This window comes from Hippocampus guttulatus, chromosome 21 (assembly GCF_054856545.1).
Source record: "Hippocampus guttulatus isolate MCC_2025c chromosome 21, RoL_Hgut_1.0, whole genome shotgun sequence".
Classification (NCBI taxonomy): domain Eukaryota; kingdom Metazoa; phylum Chordata; class Actinopteri; order Syngnathiformes; family Syngnathidae; genus Hippocampus; species Hippocampus guttulatus.
The window spans coordinates 3,804,824-3,821,394 of NC_141281.1; the positions used below are offsets into that span (position 1 = coordinate 3,804,824).

The 16,571-nt window shown below is 44.9% G+C and overlaps 1 protein-coding gene across 2 annotated transcripts in view; it reads right to left on the reverse strand.

The window, feature by feature from the left end:
• Nucleotides 1-512: 512 nt before the first annotated feature.
• Nucleotides 513-16,571, reverse strand: part of sema5a (sema domain, seven thrombospondin repeats (type 1 and type 1-like), transmembrane domain (TM) and short cytoplasmic domain, (semaphorin) 5A) — a 78,214-nt gene continuing 62,155 nt past the window's right edge. The window contains exons 16-23 of one of the 2 annotated variants that reach the window (XR_015099047.1): nucleotides 13,977-14,202; nucleotides 8,961-9,170; nucleotides 7,301-7,471; nucleotides 6,967-7,122; nucleotides 6,090-6,134; nucleotides 4,774-4,985; nucleotides 3,666-3,903; nucleotides 513-1,572 (exon numbers count right to left, since the gene is read on the reverse strand). Coding sequence is in view for 1 of the 2 variants with exons in the window: in XM_086102325.1 (XP_085958451.1) it covers nucleotides 1,453-1,572; nucleotides 4,774-4,985; nucleotides 6,090-6,134; nucleotides 6,967-7,122; nucleotides 7,301-7,471; nucleotides 8,961-9,170; nucleotides 13,977-14,202 (1,140 nt within the window). In the remaining variant the exon portion in view is untranslated. The remainder of the gene's footprint in view (nucleotides 1,573-3,665; nucleotides 3,904-4,773; nucleotides 4,986-6,089; nucleotides 6,135-6,966; nucleotides 7,123-7,300; nucleotides 7,472-8,960; nucleotides 9,171-13,976; nucleotides 14,203-16,571) is intronic. The other variant, XM_086102325.1, reaches the window with a different exon arrangement.

Genomic DNA, 16,571 nt, shown 5'->3' on the forward strand with positions numbered 1-16,571 from the left:
GGTGAATTACTGATGTTATTATGGACTGGATTTTGTACAGTATCATTTGCCAAAAAGATGACATATACCTGCAAAAAACCCCAACAAAAACAGAAATAGAGGTACCACTCTATCAGTTAAATAGTTCATTCAGTTTAGATGTTCAATTCAAAAAGGGATACTTACAGATTCATGAAGACGCAGGCACCTACCTTTCAGAAGGTCACTTCTTACCAAATATCTTCCATCAAAAATCAAACGATGCAAACTTCACACAGGCTGCAACCTGGATTCAAAGCCACCAAACTCCTACGGTGACATAACCCGAATTTCTACATTGAAACGTGCCATAGTCTATCACTAACTTAGAGTAAGTCCTAATTAGAAATCTCAAGTCATTAGCTCAATGTTTAACCAAACATTGAGCTAATGACTTCTAACCACGGCATTCGACTTGGCATGCGTGTACCAAATGAAGCAAGTGTATAAAGTTATTGACCTGTAGGTGTAAACAATCAACACAAACAAGTATATAGTGTCTGAAGCAGCTTTTAGTTTAAGCACAGCAACACAAGCAGACATGTAAAAAAAAAAAAGTTAGTCGCAACCAAACCACTGAATAACCTAATATTTGGTTCTGAACAAAAAGGTCTTTTCTTGATGACAACCTTTGCTTGCAGTATACACGGGTAGAAGCTGTCAAGGATAGTGTTTGCTACACTGCGTCTGTACAGTAAATACCATTAACATCCTGCTCCCACAAATACAAAGACAAAAAAAAAAAAAGAGAAGCAAACACCGTTTTATCTTGAACATTTTTTTTTTTTTTACAAAAAATACAAAAGGTACTGTGACTGAATTGGTAGCAGGCTGTGACTACTGCCAGTTACTTTTCAGAATACACCAAGAAATTCTTTTAACACTTGAGACAAATGTAAAAAAAAAATAAAATAAAAATTACAAAGTTGTACGATTCTGATTCAATCACTTGTTGCACGAGTCTTTAAGAGGAAAAAAAAACAAAGTGACTTCAAATATCTACATCCTGATTCTTGCTAGTCATCTTAAAAAAGAAACAAAAAAACAAATGGAATGCTACCATGCAAACTGAGACGTCAGATGTGTCATGCAAAGCAGATGTTTTTGTGCCTCATTATAAACGCGGCACTTTTCACCAAGGGTCACAGGAAAAGTTCAAATGGATTCTTCCCCTTTTGTCTTTGTTGAGTTGTTGGGTCAGTGGGAGAGCCAGTCATCCTTTTCCCAGAAAGTGAACTGAGCTTTCCGAGCGTACCGCAAGGCACCTGAGAGTGGGCCGCTCCCTCTGTTGGCATGGCGACGTGTTCATGTTTTTGCCGCCAGAAGTCTCAGAGCGAACGGAGCTGCCCGACGCGTGGCTTCACGAATCTCAAGATATACCAAACGCAAAATAATTCAGTCGGCATGGAATGACGGAGTTTGACGTCTTCGTGTTTAATAGTCATCGTAGGTGTTGAGGTCGGTGAAATATTGGTTGGTGTAGGTCTTCCCAGTGAGCTGTGGGTTGAAGTACTTTTGCCGTTCCTCCAGAATCAAATTGTTTTTGTTGAAAGCCTGCGCAAAGGAAACAAGAACGGGACCAGTCAGTCTGCTCTCGTTTTCCTTACACCGATTAAATTATTATTCAGCTCAGAAATGGGAAGGTGCATCAGGGGCTGCACTGAAAAGACAAAAATAGGAAATAAAAAAAACAACCTTTAGCCTCGTATAAATAAAATGATTTTCTTGAATTATGAGGATTTTATGATTGGAATATTAACATCTAGTTAAAAGAAAATCGATTCCTGTCAAATTACAACTTTTCTTGCACACTGAATAACTGGTGGTTGCACAAAATAAAATCATCTGGATCCAGATGCATTTTTAAAGTAGATTTATAGTCTGCTTAAAAAAAGTGTCCTGATTGTGCTTATTCTTTTCAGTGTGGCCCTAAATAAAAAGTCAAGCAACTGAAAGGCATGAAATGAAACATCCATTAAAAAAAAAGGCAATGTCAGGGCATTGGGAAGACGGGTTGAAAAGAACGCAAGGCCACCACGTGATTGGACAGTTTACTGTGCATTGGCCTCTGTCATCTCTGACAACCAGTATGAGCCGTTTCTCGAGCCTTCCGGTACGTTCAAAGTTAGCAATATGGACGGCCGCTGGGTTGCCTGTCCTCTCGTGACCTTTGTGAACATGGAATCGAAGTACAACATCAGCACTTTTGACGAGTTGGATGTGTTCATATTGTTGCGTGCTGAGGGGCTGCGTAATTAAACACTTGATGATGCTGCATAGACCGCGGATACACCGACGCCGATAGGGAATGAGGGCACCGTGCGGTGGGGGTGTGGGGGGGGGGCGCATTTATTTGGCTTCAGTCCTGCTTAGCAATTTGTCCACAAAGGAATGCAATCAACACGTTGTTGGCCCCCGGGGACGCTTCGACAGCATCGCTGCAAAAGTGGCCCCTTGGCGGCTCCTTCACAGCTGTGCCCGAGCGCTAATGAGCATTTTCTCACCAAGAAAAGCGCTGACTGAATGATTGTCTCATTCCTAAGAATCAAGCATTCTCAGTAATGTGTTGGAAAACGTACCGAGTCAAGGATACCATTGCCATGCTAAATGTGCAGCGTGATTGCAGGCGGAACAATATCGCACCGTCTTGCTGCAGAAAAGTAAGAATAAATATGCATTCGTTGAGGAAACAGATGCCCAATTTGGATCAATTAACGTAAGACAAGAGTAGTTTGCAACGAAGTAACACGACAAGGACAATTTAAATAACTCGATAGAACAAGTGTTACAATGGACTATTTCTTTTTGTGGCCATGGATTCAAAATTTGTACATTTAGCAAATGGAGGATAAAAAGTGTTCACAACCCTGGTGTTTTTGTTTTTTTTTCTTTTCCAGCAGAAGCCTGACATTTGATCTCGGCTGAAATTTCTAGTCATAATCCCTATTGCAAACACAACACTGTTCATGACTAAAAGAGAACATTGGACAGTTTAAACCTGCAGTAAATGTAGCCACTGCTAGAATTAAAAAAAAAAAAGGCACAAAAACAAAAATATTTGAAGCTCAATCCGGGTTAATTAAAGGCAGTCTAGATGGTGGCATGTGTGCGCTTCCTCCTTTTAACATGGGTTTGAATGTAATTTGTTCTTTTTGAAGCGTGTGCACACTTGTCGAACCATATTACCTCAGAAGGTATTTTTACATCCCCTTTTTTTTGTTGTTGTTGAAAACTTCAATTATGCTGCACAGGTTGGATGTCTTATTCATGATGAAAATCCTTTCTTTTGCTCTCCTTTTCATATATCCACTCTATGAATTTAAATTGTTGGCCTAGTCTACGATTATAGCCCGCATTCGCAGACTTACTTCATTTCTTCAAATGAGTTCCGCTTAAAATATTGCTTCAAGCTGTACTGGCATTTGTGATGAACAGAGGAGCGTTCAAATTAAACACACAAAACATGACCAAACAAACAAGAGAGACAAACGTGAAAGAACAAAAACATGCAAATAGAGGCAATCGCAAAGAGAAATATCATCTCACGAGCTGTGCAGGGGAGAGGAAGGGAGTGCGAGTCCTTCATGATGGGGGGGGGGGGGGGGGGTCTGAGCATGGGGAAGATGAACTAGAGGCTGTAGTCCAACCTGTCGCGCACAGGGAGTGCCGCAGCAAGTGGAAGGAGCACAGCGGGGGTGGAAGAGAGAGTTTCGGTTTTGGTTGGGAAAGGGCAGGGGGGGGGGGGGGTAGAGAGGTGGGATGTTGTAGTGAGGTCAGCGGTTAGTAGAATATCTCCAGGCCCCGCATAGACACCCCCATGTTAGCAGAGACAGGCTGGTGGTGCATGGCGGGCTCGTCCAAGGGCAAGAGAACCGAAACGTCTGGCTGCAAGGAGAGGGAGGAAACAACACCAAACCTTTTGCTTCGTTATTATTGACTGGACACCAAGTAAGCAATACGCGGCGGCTCCTTTTGCTCAGGATGAAGCTGCTGCTTTGAGAATTAGCATCCGTCATTGGAAATACAGCATTAGGGACTTATCGGGAGGAGGACGAGGCTTAGTTTGTCTTTGTATATTTGATCATCGAGCCCATTTAGAAAGACAGGCACAGGGGGAAAAATAATAGGCTTTTATTTTTTGTTCTTTATTTTTGTAACATGACGTGGACTGTCTGTATTAATATTCGCCTCCGTCTGCAAATGAAAAGAGTGAATTATGCCCCCGACTGTAATTGCATGACAGATGAATGCTCCCGACACCTTCATGCCTTGATGAAATTACACTCGGAGAGGTTTGCGCTGAGCCAAAGGATCTGTTCTGCCTAACAGAGCCCCTGGGCGTTTGTTTTTTTCGTTCATAAAGTGCCGCTTATGTAATCATCTTCAATTTTTCCAGGTCATCACTGCAGATCTAAAATGCAGCAAGGTAACAGATTGTAGAGGTTGATAAAAGCAGTCCCCAGTATGACGCTACTCGGAAAGTGTCATAAGGAGAGATCTCCGAGACACGGTGAGTGCCCCCAGGCGCATGAATATATTATGAGAAAGCAGAGGTTTGACGTCGACATAGAACAAAGTGACAGTGAGACGCCAGTGGAGTACATGAAAAAAAGAAAGCCACGCAACACTTGTCAATCTGTTACAAGGCTAGACGGTGTCAGCGCTCGGCAGGCGGTCGCGTGACAACAGTCCGAGTCATGCAGCGGGGAAGTGTACCTCATCGCAGTAACCGTTTGGAAAATATCGAGTACAGACCTTAATGGCCTCCACGGTGTCGTATTTGTCCAGTTTGTTGATGTGGTTGGTGATGCTGGTGTTGAGCGGCGCGGCGGAGATGGGGTGGATGACGGTGGCGTCGTGCGACTGCTGCTGGTAGTGCTGGCAGTACGAATACACCAGCAGGGTGACCAGACATCCCAGAATGGAGCTGCTGAGCCCCACAGCGATCATGTGGAAGAGGTTGAAATCTGCATGGAGGTGAAGCAGAGGGAAGGAGGGAGATTGGAAGCTCAAGCTGCAAATCGCGCTCTGATGATGGCCTCATTAAGGCCCGAGAACTTGGTGATGGCGAAGCCTTCTTGGAATCCTTCCATCCTTCTTCTAGAGGGCTCATCCTCATTAGGGTAGCCCATGTGCTGGACCCCATCGTGGTCGAGAGGCAAGGGTGCAACCTCAACCGGGTGACAACCAATTACGGGGCACATGTAGACAAACAACCATTCATGCAGAATAACAAACGGGAATGTTAGCTTAGTTGGAGATTAACCTGACATTCATGTTTTGGGAATGTGGGAGGAATCCAAAGTACCCGGGGAAAGCAGATAAAACGTTGTCCGCTGTATTGGAATTTAGCTAGAATGCCAATGGGTGGCTCGAGAAATACTTTCCTCATTTCGTGAGTGATTGAACGCGACTTAGCTGGCATTTATCACTCAATATAAATACGCTGCATTGTTTAGGTCCGACACATCTCCTTTTTGGAGACCATTACTATCGTTTTTGAGACATATACAATATTGCATGCAATTCTATAAATATCTGGTAACATTGAGAACAAACGAGCAAATCTTGTCAGTAACTGTCAAAAGCCATCATAGGTGACAGTCCCAATTTGGGTATTTGGCTGTGAACTTCCATGACTTGACTCCCAGCTGCCAGTTGTGTACCAACACACGCAAGCGTATTCGTGCGCTTCTTATGAACCCCGAGCACTTTCATCAGCATTCCTGCAGCTGTTGCGGAAGTAAACATGGTTAAAAGAGATTTGATTGATCCCCTCAAACTGTAACCGTGTAGCTACGGTACATTTTACTCAGGATTTTTCTGCACCTGAATTTTAAGTGCGACTGCAGTATGTTACTGGAGGACATGTGTGTGCGTGCGTGTGTGTGTGGCCTAGCATGTAATTTAGACAGTGAGATTATTATCAGATCAGCATTTCCCTTCAATTCGTCGTTTTCGGGGGGTGGGATTTATATTCATTTAAGCAGAATTGCAAATTAGTACGCCACATGTAGATTTTTTTCTCTCTCTCTATCACACGCGTTCAACGAGACTCACACATTTATTACCTCCACAGCGTCTCTCCTCCTGACTGGAGCGTGCAATGGAGATTTCTGATAAAATGAGAGAAAAAAAAAGGAGCAAAAGGTATCAGAATTAGGCTTGGAACCGGCACAAACACACCCCTGCTCGCGTGACAAATTACACTTCCGTTGGCGAATGGCGAGATGAAAGCTGCTTTCAATATGAGAAAGATTACGGGAGAAACTCCGCAAGCTATAATAATCATGGCCGCGGCGGCACCTGGAGTGTTTTATGAAAAATAGACGTCCTCATTAGAGAAAATGAAGTACAAAACCTTTCTAATACACCCCCATTGACAAGCCTTCTTATTAAAGGCGATTGATGAGGAACGAAAATGGGTAATTCCGTAAGACTTTTCCCAAAGTATTATATCCTTGCTAATTAATGCAGAATGCTTAACGACCTTTGATTCAGTTAATTGTTTACTCTCGTGATTAATGGAAGAGCTGGTTAGCTTGGGGCTCATGAATTGCGTAAAGTAGTCATTTCTTTTTAGGACTTCGCATTAAAATTGTTGACATAGTTGTTTATGACTAATGTGTTCCATTTTGCTTTAAGGATCGGCTGTGGAAGAAATCGATGCACAGACGCGTTTCTTGTTACTTTCTGCCAATAGCAATATGGTTGTCGATGAAGGACAAACTTCATGTCCATTTGGCTTGAACAAAGGTGCCATTTCCTCACTTTTTTGAGGGTGTCATGCCTCGACTGATCTCAGAGCGAAATCTTTTACATCATCCAAATGCCCAGAGTGAGATAAATAATATCGTGACATTATTGAGATGACTGCAGTGGGCCTACGTCCTCGAGCTGTATCCTCACTGCCTTTGTCTGTGAATATGTGTCTTGTCTCAATGGTACCTGGTATAAAGTTGGACTCAGGAGAGCACGGCCTGCTCTCGCTGCTGTTTCCTGAGCACTGATTTCCAGTAGGAAACAGGACATCACAATGACGGACACGTAACTGTGCCCCTCTGGAGTCGCACTGGGACCACTGTGACCAGGTGGACCAGCTCTCTGCGAACGGAAAAAAAAAGACAGTAAATCTCCCAGCTGCATTGTGTCATTGGTGTGGGTCCTTGGTTATGTATTAGTCATGCATGACTGACTTCCACAGGGCCGAGGGTGACTGAAAAGAATAAGCAATGGAATCTGTGATAGATATTGCGTGTCTATTGCGTGTGTGTGTGTATACCTGGACAGGTTTGAGTGTTGCACAGCGCTTCCTCAGTGTGCAGGCCAAGGCAGATGTCCCCTCCGTAAGCAGGCGGGGGGTTACTGCAAGTTCGAGTCCTCATGTAATGTCCGCCTCCGCACGTCACGGAGCACTTGGACCACGGAGACCAGCAGGACCAGCTCCCATCCACTAAAGGTAGCAAGAGGAAGGACAAAAGAAAATCATTAGAATGTTTTGGTGTAATTTTGCGGGCAATAAGAGATACAGAAATTCCTACCATACCAAAGGTGAAGCACTATTATGAGGGCAGGCGGGAGAATGACAAGTTAATATCGTTAATATCCAATCATATGGATAAATGCCTAGTGCATTTTGGCAGACAGTAATTCCCCTTTTTCAAGAGCATCCGAGAATTGCTTTTAAAGACCCGCTGGCGCTTGGCAGCTCTTACGCAGGTAATTGAAGATGCCGTGGCTTTTTGTCATCTCGGCGTAATTTCTCTATCTCAAAGTGACGCGCAAGTCGATTCCTGGCCCTCCGTGACGGATCGTCTCATCTTGGGCAAAGTTGTGAGAAAAACACAAGATTCATTTGTTCCTAAACCAGACGGATGGTTGGCGCGACACCTGTTTTCCTCCTTCAAAGCTTTGGATTAAAGACGATAGGATAAGACGGCGGAAGATCCCAGCTGGTCTGACGCCATTTTTGGCTTTCAGACCAACACTATTAGAAGCATTTGTATTCATTGCTGCTCAAACCTGAGAGCCCCAACTATCGCTTAGGTGTGATTAGTCTACATCTTCACACAATGTGCTGCATGCATTAGCATGAGGCGGAAAGGTTCGGCGGCGTTGAGTAAAACAGCTTGAAGGTGGTGCCGATGACATGCGCAGCCAGGCTATTAGCAAGATATCTCAACCCTTCTCTCAAGGGGCAGCTGATGAATATTCTTTAAGACCTGTGCGTTTGATGTCAAACATTGGGCGTTTCAATTGAGAAAGAGCTTTTCCTTCCTCAAGCATCAGATTCTGTTCACCAGAATGCATCTTTTTTGCCATGGTTTGAAATTGCATCGTCTCCGGGCTTTTCACGACAAACAAGGGCTGCCGTAGCCGGCGGCATCACTTATCTGTTATGTAATTACATAGCGGGGTGCCTCAGGGAGGGGCTCTTTTGATTCCTTGCTGTTAATTGGAGTTTTCATCACAGCTTCTCTTTCTGCGTCTGATTTCTTTTGTGATTCCTGAAGATTTGCAAGTCATTTGGCGCCGTGATTTTCTATCACTTTTTTTTTTTTTTACTCAAGGGGAAAAGATAACTCAGGTTGGATGAGTGGATGTGTGTATTCATTTGTGTAGGACCGCAAATGAGGGGAAGTAATTGCTTGCCATGGAGACTTGGAATCTCCAGTCCTTTGCAAAAGTATACTTATTTCCTCTTCTCATGACACAGTTGTTCCGCACGGAAAAACAAATCTCATTGAAGATTAAAACCGATTTCACCTACATTTTTAGTACGCAGCCCCTTTTGTTTCTAGTGGGTAGAGCAATTCAACTAATTTTCGGTACCACTGTATTCGAATACGTCGAATACACAATACTGTTAAACATTTCCAAAGTGATCAGTGAGATACGTCTTCATATTCTCTCTCTGGTGAATCTCTGTGTGCATGTTTTACCGGGACAAGGAGTGGTGTTGCACTCCTGGTACTCCTGGGCAGCCCCCAGGCAGGTGTGACCCCCGTACTTTGGCTCCGGGTTGCTGCAAGTCCGTTTCCTGCTGCGGATGCCGCGACTGCAGTCTCTGCTGCACTGGGTCCAAGAAGACCACGAAGACCAGCCACCGTTGACGGTGCGTGCGGAGATCTTGCCCAGATGAAGAACCTCACCTGAAGCACGGACAATTAAGATGACTTCAGCTAAATCAAGAGCTGCACATTTAAAACTTTCTCGTGCGACTACGTCGACAGAAATGGCGACGCGGGAATGATGGATTAGAAACAGCCGCGGGGGCTGTTGTGTATCGCAGTGTTCTCCGCAGACCTCATTTCTATTTTCTGAAGATGGATTCAGGAAGTTAAGTGCGGCGTCTTGTGTTCATCAAACAACATCAGTTTCCATCATTGGTGCTCTCATGCGGAATGAATCACGGAATCAGAAAGTGAATTTTTTTATTCAACTCTAATTACCACATGCATTAATCAGCGTTGTGAAAGTGCTGCGGCCTGTGAGAGGCATTGAGCACTACGGGGAGGAATCATCTGGTCCCTCTGAATGAGAAGCCATCTGTCCGAGTCAATGATAATCACCTGCAATGAAATTACAGTGACTGTCCAGGCCACTGTCGGATGAGTCATTCATTCCTTCAACACTTTTTACTTTTACAGACGATAATGCAGCTGCGGCTCTCAAAAGCCAGGCTTAATTTTGGTCAATCTTCTTCTTCATCATCATCATCATCTCTCATCTTCTTCAAGGCCTTTTATTTTTGTACCTTCTTCCTCTTCTTGTCTATTTTTGCCATTGAAGTTTGTCCCCACCCCACACTCATGACCAAAACCGGAACCCGTTTTTTCCAGCCCTCGGGCTGCCCTGTAATCTCGGGGAGACGGAGTGTTTACCTTGCGCTAGTCCTCACCCCCTTCATAAATATGGCCGACCGACCTTGGCAGCTTACAGCCTCATCACCTCACAAGCTGGCGTGTGCACCGATCGGGCCCGTCGAGCTGTGTGCTCTTTATCGAGTCTAAGCGTGCAGTGGCACGGACTGACCCGCCTGCAGCTGTGACCTGATACTCTTCATCCAGACTTCTTTCAGGGCCACTTAAGGAACGGTTGCTCGTGACTGTTATGTTGGCGAGCTCCGTCATGTTTCATCTCATCAATGCAGGCCTTCACATAACCGGGAACGTCTCCTCTCATTGTCACAGAAAAGGTTTGCTAGAAGTCAAGCCACCATTTTTATCCATCTACGAGGGTCGTGCCAGAACCTATCCAAGTTTTCTTCGGGCAGTAAGCCCTGTGATTGGCTCAGCCAATCACAAGGCACACGTAGACGAACAACCATTCACACTCACAATCGCACCTGGGGACAAGCGATCAGTCAACCTGCCATGCATGTTTTGGGAATGTGAGAGGAAACCAGTACCTGAAGAAAACCCACGCGGGCACGGGAACAGCATGCAAATTCCACGCAGGAGTCAAACCCATTTTCTCACCATCAAAACAGTGACATCTGTGCAGAGCGTCCAATGTAAGTTTTTTGATATCACATACTGTACGCCCACAGTCCAATTCTGTGTGTGTGTGTGTGTGTGTGTGTGTGTCATGCTATTAAATGTTGCGTTGTGGTTTGCCACAGTGGAACCATGCAACAGAAATCTCTTGGCTGCCCTGAGATGTGTCAGGCGGCAGCCTCCTCAAGGGAAGCTTTTCATGGAGGAGCCAACTAAAGAGAAAGCAATTAAACCTCTTCAAAGGGCACAGGGGTGTAATAAACAGAACAGACTCACAAATAGCCATGAAATACACAATGATGTTCACAAAAGTAATGTGACACCTGGTCATTACAGGAAGTGGAAGAAAACATTGAATTTGTTTTGCTACAAAGGGGATGTGGCCCGTCAAACACAAAAAAGGCTGATGGAAGAATGTTGGAAGCTACAGAAGTCCAACTACTGTACTTCACGGGTGATGCTGAACTCCACCAAGGCTCTGGCTCACAACTGACCACCACTGCAATCCCCTGATCGAACTGAAGTTCCCTGTCTCGGCTTCCCTACTTGGGTTGCCACCACCCACACAAGCAGAATAAAACGGCCGGATGAAGAGACTAAAGCGTGTCGTAGGATCATCCACATGGTGTTATGTGGGATAGGAATGCAGCAACATTTCATCCCAATTATTATTAGTTGCTGCTTGAATTTCTTGAAGCCGTGAATGTGACATGCATTCAAAGATATCAAAGTTGCCTCATTCCAAACACGTCTGTGGAGTTTGGTATTCAAAGGAAGAAACAACAACACCACCACCACCACCAACGTGAAAGCTGCTGGGGGTCACATTAGATTGCTTTGGAGGGTACAGTAACAAACGCGATATCCCGCTGGTCCGGCTCCACTGTACGCTTGTGTTTTGTCGAACCATCAGATTTGTCATCCATATGGGTTCCATCAAAGCCTGACTTCAAGGATGTTAAATCACAATGCCAACCCAGCAATTCTTTTCATATGTTGGCTTATCGTTTATGTGGCCCGCTAGTTTGTCTGGTGAGAATCGCTTGATCTCAGCTTCTGACAGACGGTTGGCCCTCACCAATTGTTTTTGCCGCATAGAACTTCTCCAGTAACTCCATGCTGACAATGTTGCGGTGTTTAAAGATGAGTGGAAATCATTTGAAAACAGATGCTCGCGGGAATAAATTACAGCTATAATGCAAAGGTATGCTTTTGAAAAGTCCAGGTTGAAAGGTTTTGGTTGAGTCGGGGCGCACGGTGCAGATGTGAGCCTCAATTTGATGGTTTTCAATGTATCAAATATACAGCAAGAAAAAAAAGAACAAAAGCTATTGAGAAGCAAGACAAGGTCAGCTTTTTTTTTTGATACTATTGTCAAAAATAAGCCTTTCTTCTCCCCAGGAACTTGAGGCACCAGCAGGACATCATGGAAGCAAAACCCCCCCAAAGTATTAATACAAAAAAATAAGTCCGTTTATCATAAACATATGAATCATTCTGGTGAGTGGAATGAACATTTACACTATTCATCTTAGATTTGCATTCATTAAAAAAAAAAAAAATGGTCCTGGAGAAGACCCGTGATAGAAAACTTCAAATAAACTGCACGCACTTGTAAGCTAAGCCCATTCTGTTTTCTGTCTTGATAAAAGCGAGTCAGCCGTATAAAGCGAAGCGTGCTGGCTGAGCAGAGAGGGAAAACAAAGCAGAGACAATAAGGATAGCGCAGCGGTTATCATCCGTCAGCACTGGCGTGTGTCGACCAAGTCTTTGCTGTGTGGAAAAGTAATCTGTTGCCCATAAGAGGGTCCTGGCCCTGATAGCACATCAGCTCAAGTGAAACGCGTCAAGCCTGCTGACATCCCGCACTTTCTCCAGGGGAAACAATGAAGCCATCGCTCACCAAAGCGAGCTGACCACGGAATAAACTCACAAGCTTCCAAAGCCATGGCTGTGGGTTTCTTCTCACACTCTGAGAAGTCATGGGAAATAGTGGCCAGAAAATATAATCTTCCAAAAATCCTTGCAAAACAAAAACAAACAAACAAAAAAATGTCGCTCACACTAATGTAACCACATGAAAAGAATACAGTACATCCGAAATGGACAAAGCATGAAGCAGGACACCCTGGCTTTGATTCTGACATCTGGGCTTTTAGCCATTGCAGCTTCCGACAAACTCATTCATTGCTATCATTAACTCATTCAGTACCAGCCAATTCTAGACCAAGTCTGAAAAGACGTTTAAAAATGTCTTTGGGAGTGAATGAGTTAAGCTACGAGCAATCACGTGAGTCAGCACAGTATGCGTTGTAGTATCCAGTAAAAGCTTAAAAAAATAATCATAGTCACCATTTATCTGCTGTCATGAAAATGGACCCACATCTTAATATGAGTCAAGAGCAATAAAGGCTCTTCGTGCACCATCATCACGTGCGCATCACATGATGACTGTGTGAGATGAAAGCATGTGAGCAATTTGTAGAAGCCCACACAATGTGGGGGCGAGGCAAAAGACGTCCCGAACAAGATGATGTGATTGGGAGATAAGCGGAGCAGCCAGACAGCGTGTTCAGGGGAAAGCTTGTAATGAATCGGCTTCAAATGAGAAACCAAAATGAAGGCCGTAAACTTGAAACACGACCGACCGTGAATGGAATCGGCTCATAAACATCTATTTTCATTCTGCATACGAGCACATAGATTTTGTTTTCCCTGCTTGATTTGCGAGGTGCTAGGAAACAACCTGATTTCTCTTGAGGCGCATCTCAGTGCTGCATCACCAGACGTGAAGAGGAACATTTTGGAAAAGATTCCCACCTCGTTTTCCATATTGGGTCAAGGCCAATACAACGCCACCGGGGTGACGGTCATTTAGCTGCTCTCTCTATCCCGGAACCACGGTTTCGATGAGCACATATTATGGACATGGCCCAGTCTTTCTGTGGCTTTTTGTCAGAAAAGGAACGGGATAAGATGCCAGCTGCAGGTCGTGTGAAAGGGGCTTGTGTTTGTGGGTAGAGCCCATTTCTTTTTGGCTTCCTTTGTATGCTCTCCTCAAACATTTTCTGCTTCGATGGAATGATTGCGTGGCAGCGGATAGCTTGGATGCCTCTTCTTTGCGAAGTTCTGGGTTTGAATCTCGCTTCACCAAATGTCAACTCGCCCGCTACCCTAGTGAGGACGAGTGGTTCTAGCCTCACCTTGGATTAATGAAGGAGTTGCTCCAAAATACCTTTGCCCAAATTGTTCATCATATCAGAGATTGATGTAGATTTAATGTAAAGATTGGCTTTTGGGTTGAAGTTAATTAACATGTCTGACGCATTGGCCTGTTGATAAATGACAGAAGCTGAAAAATGAGGGGTTGTTTTTTTTTGAGTGAAAAACGTGCAGAAAGACGGCGGGGCTGCACCAAGGCAGAAAAATCCAGCGGGCGAGGCAGCAATAGCTTCTCACCATCAGTGGAGCAGCCCGTCGAGCCGTCGCTGGAGCAGTAGCGCATTTCAATCCTCTGCCTGCCCACCTCCAGCAGGCTGGCATCCGGGATACGAGCTTTGCACGTGTAACGGAAACGCTGCTCATAGTGCCCACCATTGTCGGAAATGTTCACCGGTGTCCACGGGGTCCACGGAGTGGTTTTCTTCAAGTCAGGACAAGGCTGGGAGTTGCACGACTGGTACTCCTGCGGATGAGGGGAGGGGAAAATATTTCTATGCGGCAGGTAGGAGAAGATAATCACGAGTCGTGAAAGTGACAATTACGCATGAACATTTCAGACAGAAACAATTGCAGTATTTTCCAAGCCGAGTAAAAACACCAGGCAATCGCTCCGAAAAATTCTCAGGAGAAACAAAGCGCCCTTTCAAATATTTCATTGCCGCTCATCCTTGAAAGGCAGCTGATTCTGGTTCTGGGTGGCTGATGCCGCTGATGGGGCAGTCTGCCCCGCCAAAATATCCGCTCGGCTGGCTGGGGCCCGATGAGGATACCTTCCCTTCAGACACCTTCACTGAACATGGCGAGATGCAAACAAAGCAGGCAGGAAAGGTCATTGATGGAGTTCAGAGGCAAGTAAAAAAAAAAAAAAAAAAAAAGGGAGAAGAGGAGAGCAAAGGATGCGAGGCGAGGAAGAGAAACCATGGAGGTAGAAATAAGCTGCTTTCTCCTGTCTGCATCTGGCTATAAATATGAAAAACACATCACTGAAGCGCACAATGCGAGTCACATTCAGGAACGTCGTGAGAATGTATGGCCTTAAATTGCCTCCATCGGCTTCCATTAGGACAAGTGGTCAGAAAATAACATTTGGTGGCGCCGTATGGGATGATAACTAGAGTCAGGAGATAATCACGGCGGTTCCATGGCAGAAGAAGTGAAAGACCGGCTGCTATTTTCCCATCGCAGGCTTGTTTATTTATGCTGAATAGGCCTTGAGTGACTGCTAGACCTTGAAAAAGAAGATAAGAGCCTGGCGGATAGTCGTGTGACAGGTCACAAAATTAGGTACACCTGCACATTCAAATCTGATTCGATAACTTCAGGTGTTTAATGTCACTGCTGCACACCGTACCCGTTTCTTATCGGGGGGAAAAAAATGTTAAGGGACCTAAAAAGTTGTGCGATCCATTGTATGCAATTCAATTGGAAACCATAAATGTTTCTTTCCCCCCCCCCTAATACTAAGATGGCAAATACGTCTGCTCTAAATGAGCATCGTTTTGCCTTGGTGGAGGTCGACTCTCACTTTTACTTTTGGTTCAGTGTCTTTGGGCCCTGTTGTGGGAAAATATTTTTGATATTACTGTAATAAATGACACCCAGAGTGGTCGTCGTCACTCTTGCAGCGAGGGCAGGCCGCATGCAGTAAGCAGCGCACGGTCCTCTGATGAACTAAGAAGCTTCTGTGACCCTTATACTGAGAAGGAGCTGCCTTGTGCTCACAAACATCCACGGTTTAGTTATCTGGAACAAGTCGTGCAGAATAGCCTTGGGCTACAAACTGCGACACCGAGTCTGAAGGCAACTAATTATCTGCTCACGTGTAGCAGCCTATTCTGCACGAAGTGGCCTGTCAGTGGACAGCACTCATCGTCGTCACTTTTACTTCTCGTCTCATTCCATCCATCTCTGTCTACTCTCTTTTACAGTTCATAACTCATCCCCCCCTTCTCGGTCCTCCTTCCACCACTTGCATCGGCCTCATCTTTCTTTGCCTCTTCCGATCGTCACGCTTTCCTCCTCTTTGAGAGCCAAGGTTATAAACACACTGGCGAGATTGAGATTCCGTTAGCGTCCAGGCTGATCGAGTGCGTCACGTCCACTGCACTTCCTGCCTCTTTCCATCTAGTGCCGTAATCGCCGCCACACATTAATATTTAACATGATTCCACACGAGCCGCCACCTGTCTGTGGTCATCAGACACAACAAATCCGCAGCGACGCAAAGGCGTCCTTCCTGCCTTTCTGGCGCCCGCAGCAACTCAACTACAAGAAAAAGCTCACGTGTGGACAAAAGCCAGATAAAGGTAAGTGGTCTGTGGGTGCTACGAGTTGCCAAACACAGTAAATATTTCATGAAACTTTGCCGGTATGCCCCCTCCCAAAGGAATCATGTCAATGCAGAGACCTAAGGAGATCATTACTGGGTTGAGAGCTAAACCACATTCAGTGACTCAAGAGGCCGACTTAACTACCGCTTGTAAATAGTTTATAGCAAGATGGTCAATGTATAGCTCATAAATACATCGCACTGACTGAACCGTCATAAAGAGCGATGTGGCTTAGCAAGAGGTGAAAGACTTTGATGCCAGAGGTTTCCCTGCGTACCCTACAGTACAGGTACGCAAATATAAATCGTAAAGGACTGACAAGTGATTTTTCAACAAGTCCATGAACCCCAAAAATATATATAAGGAGCACGCTCGCGACGTCTCTTTTCAAATGAACACAAAGGAAATATGCATCGGGGCTTCGCACTTCTGCGTGTGTGTACCTGGCCTTGTGGCAGGAGAAAGTATGCGTAGTGTACTCATTAGGTCTTTTTTTTTTTTT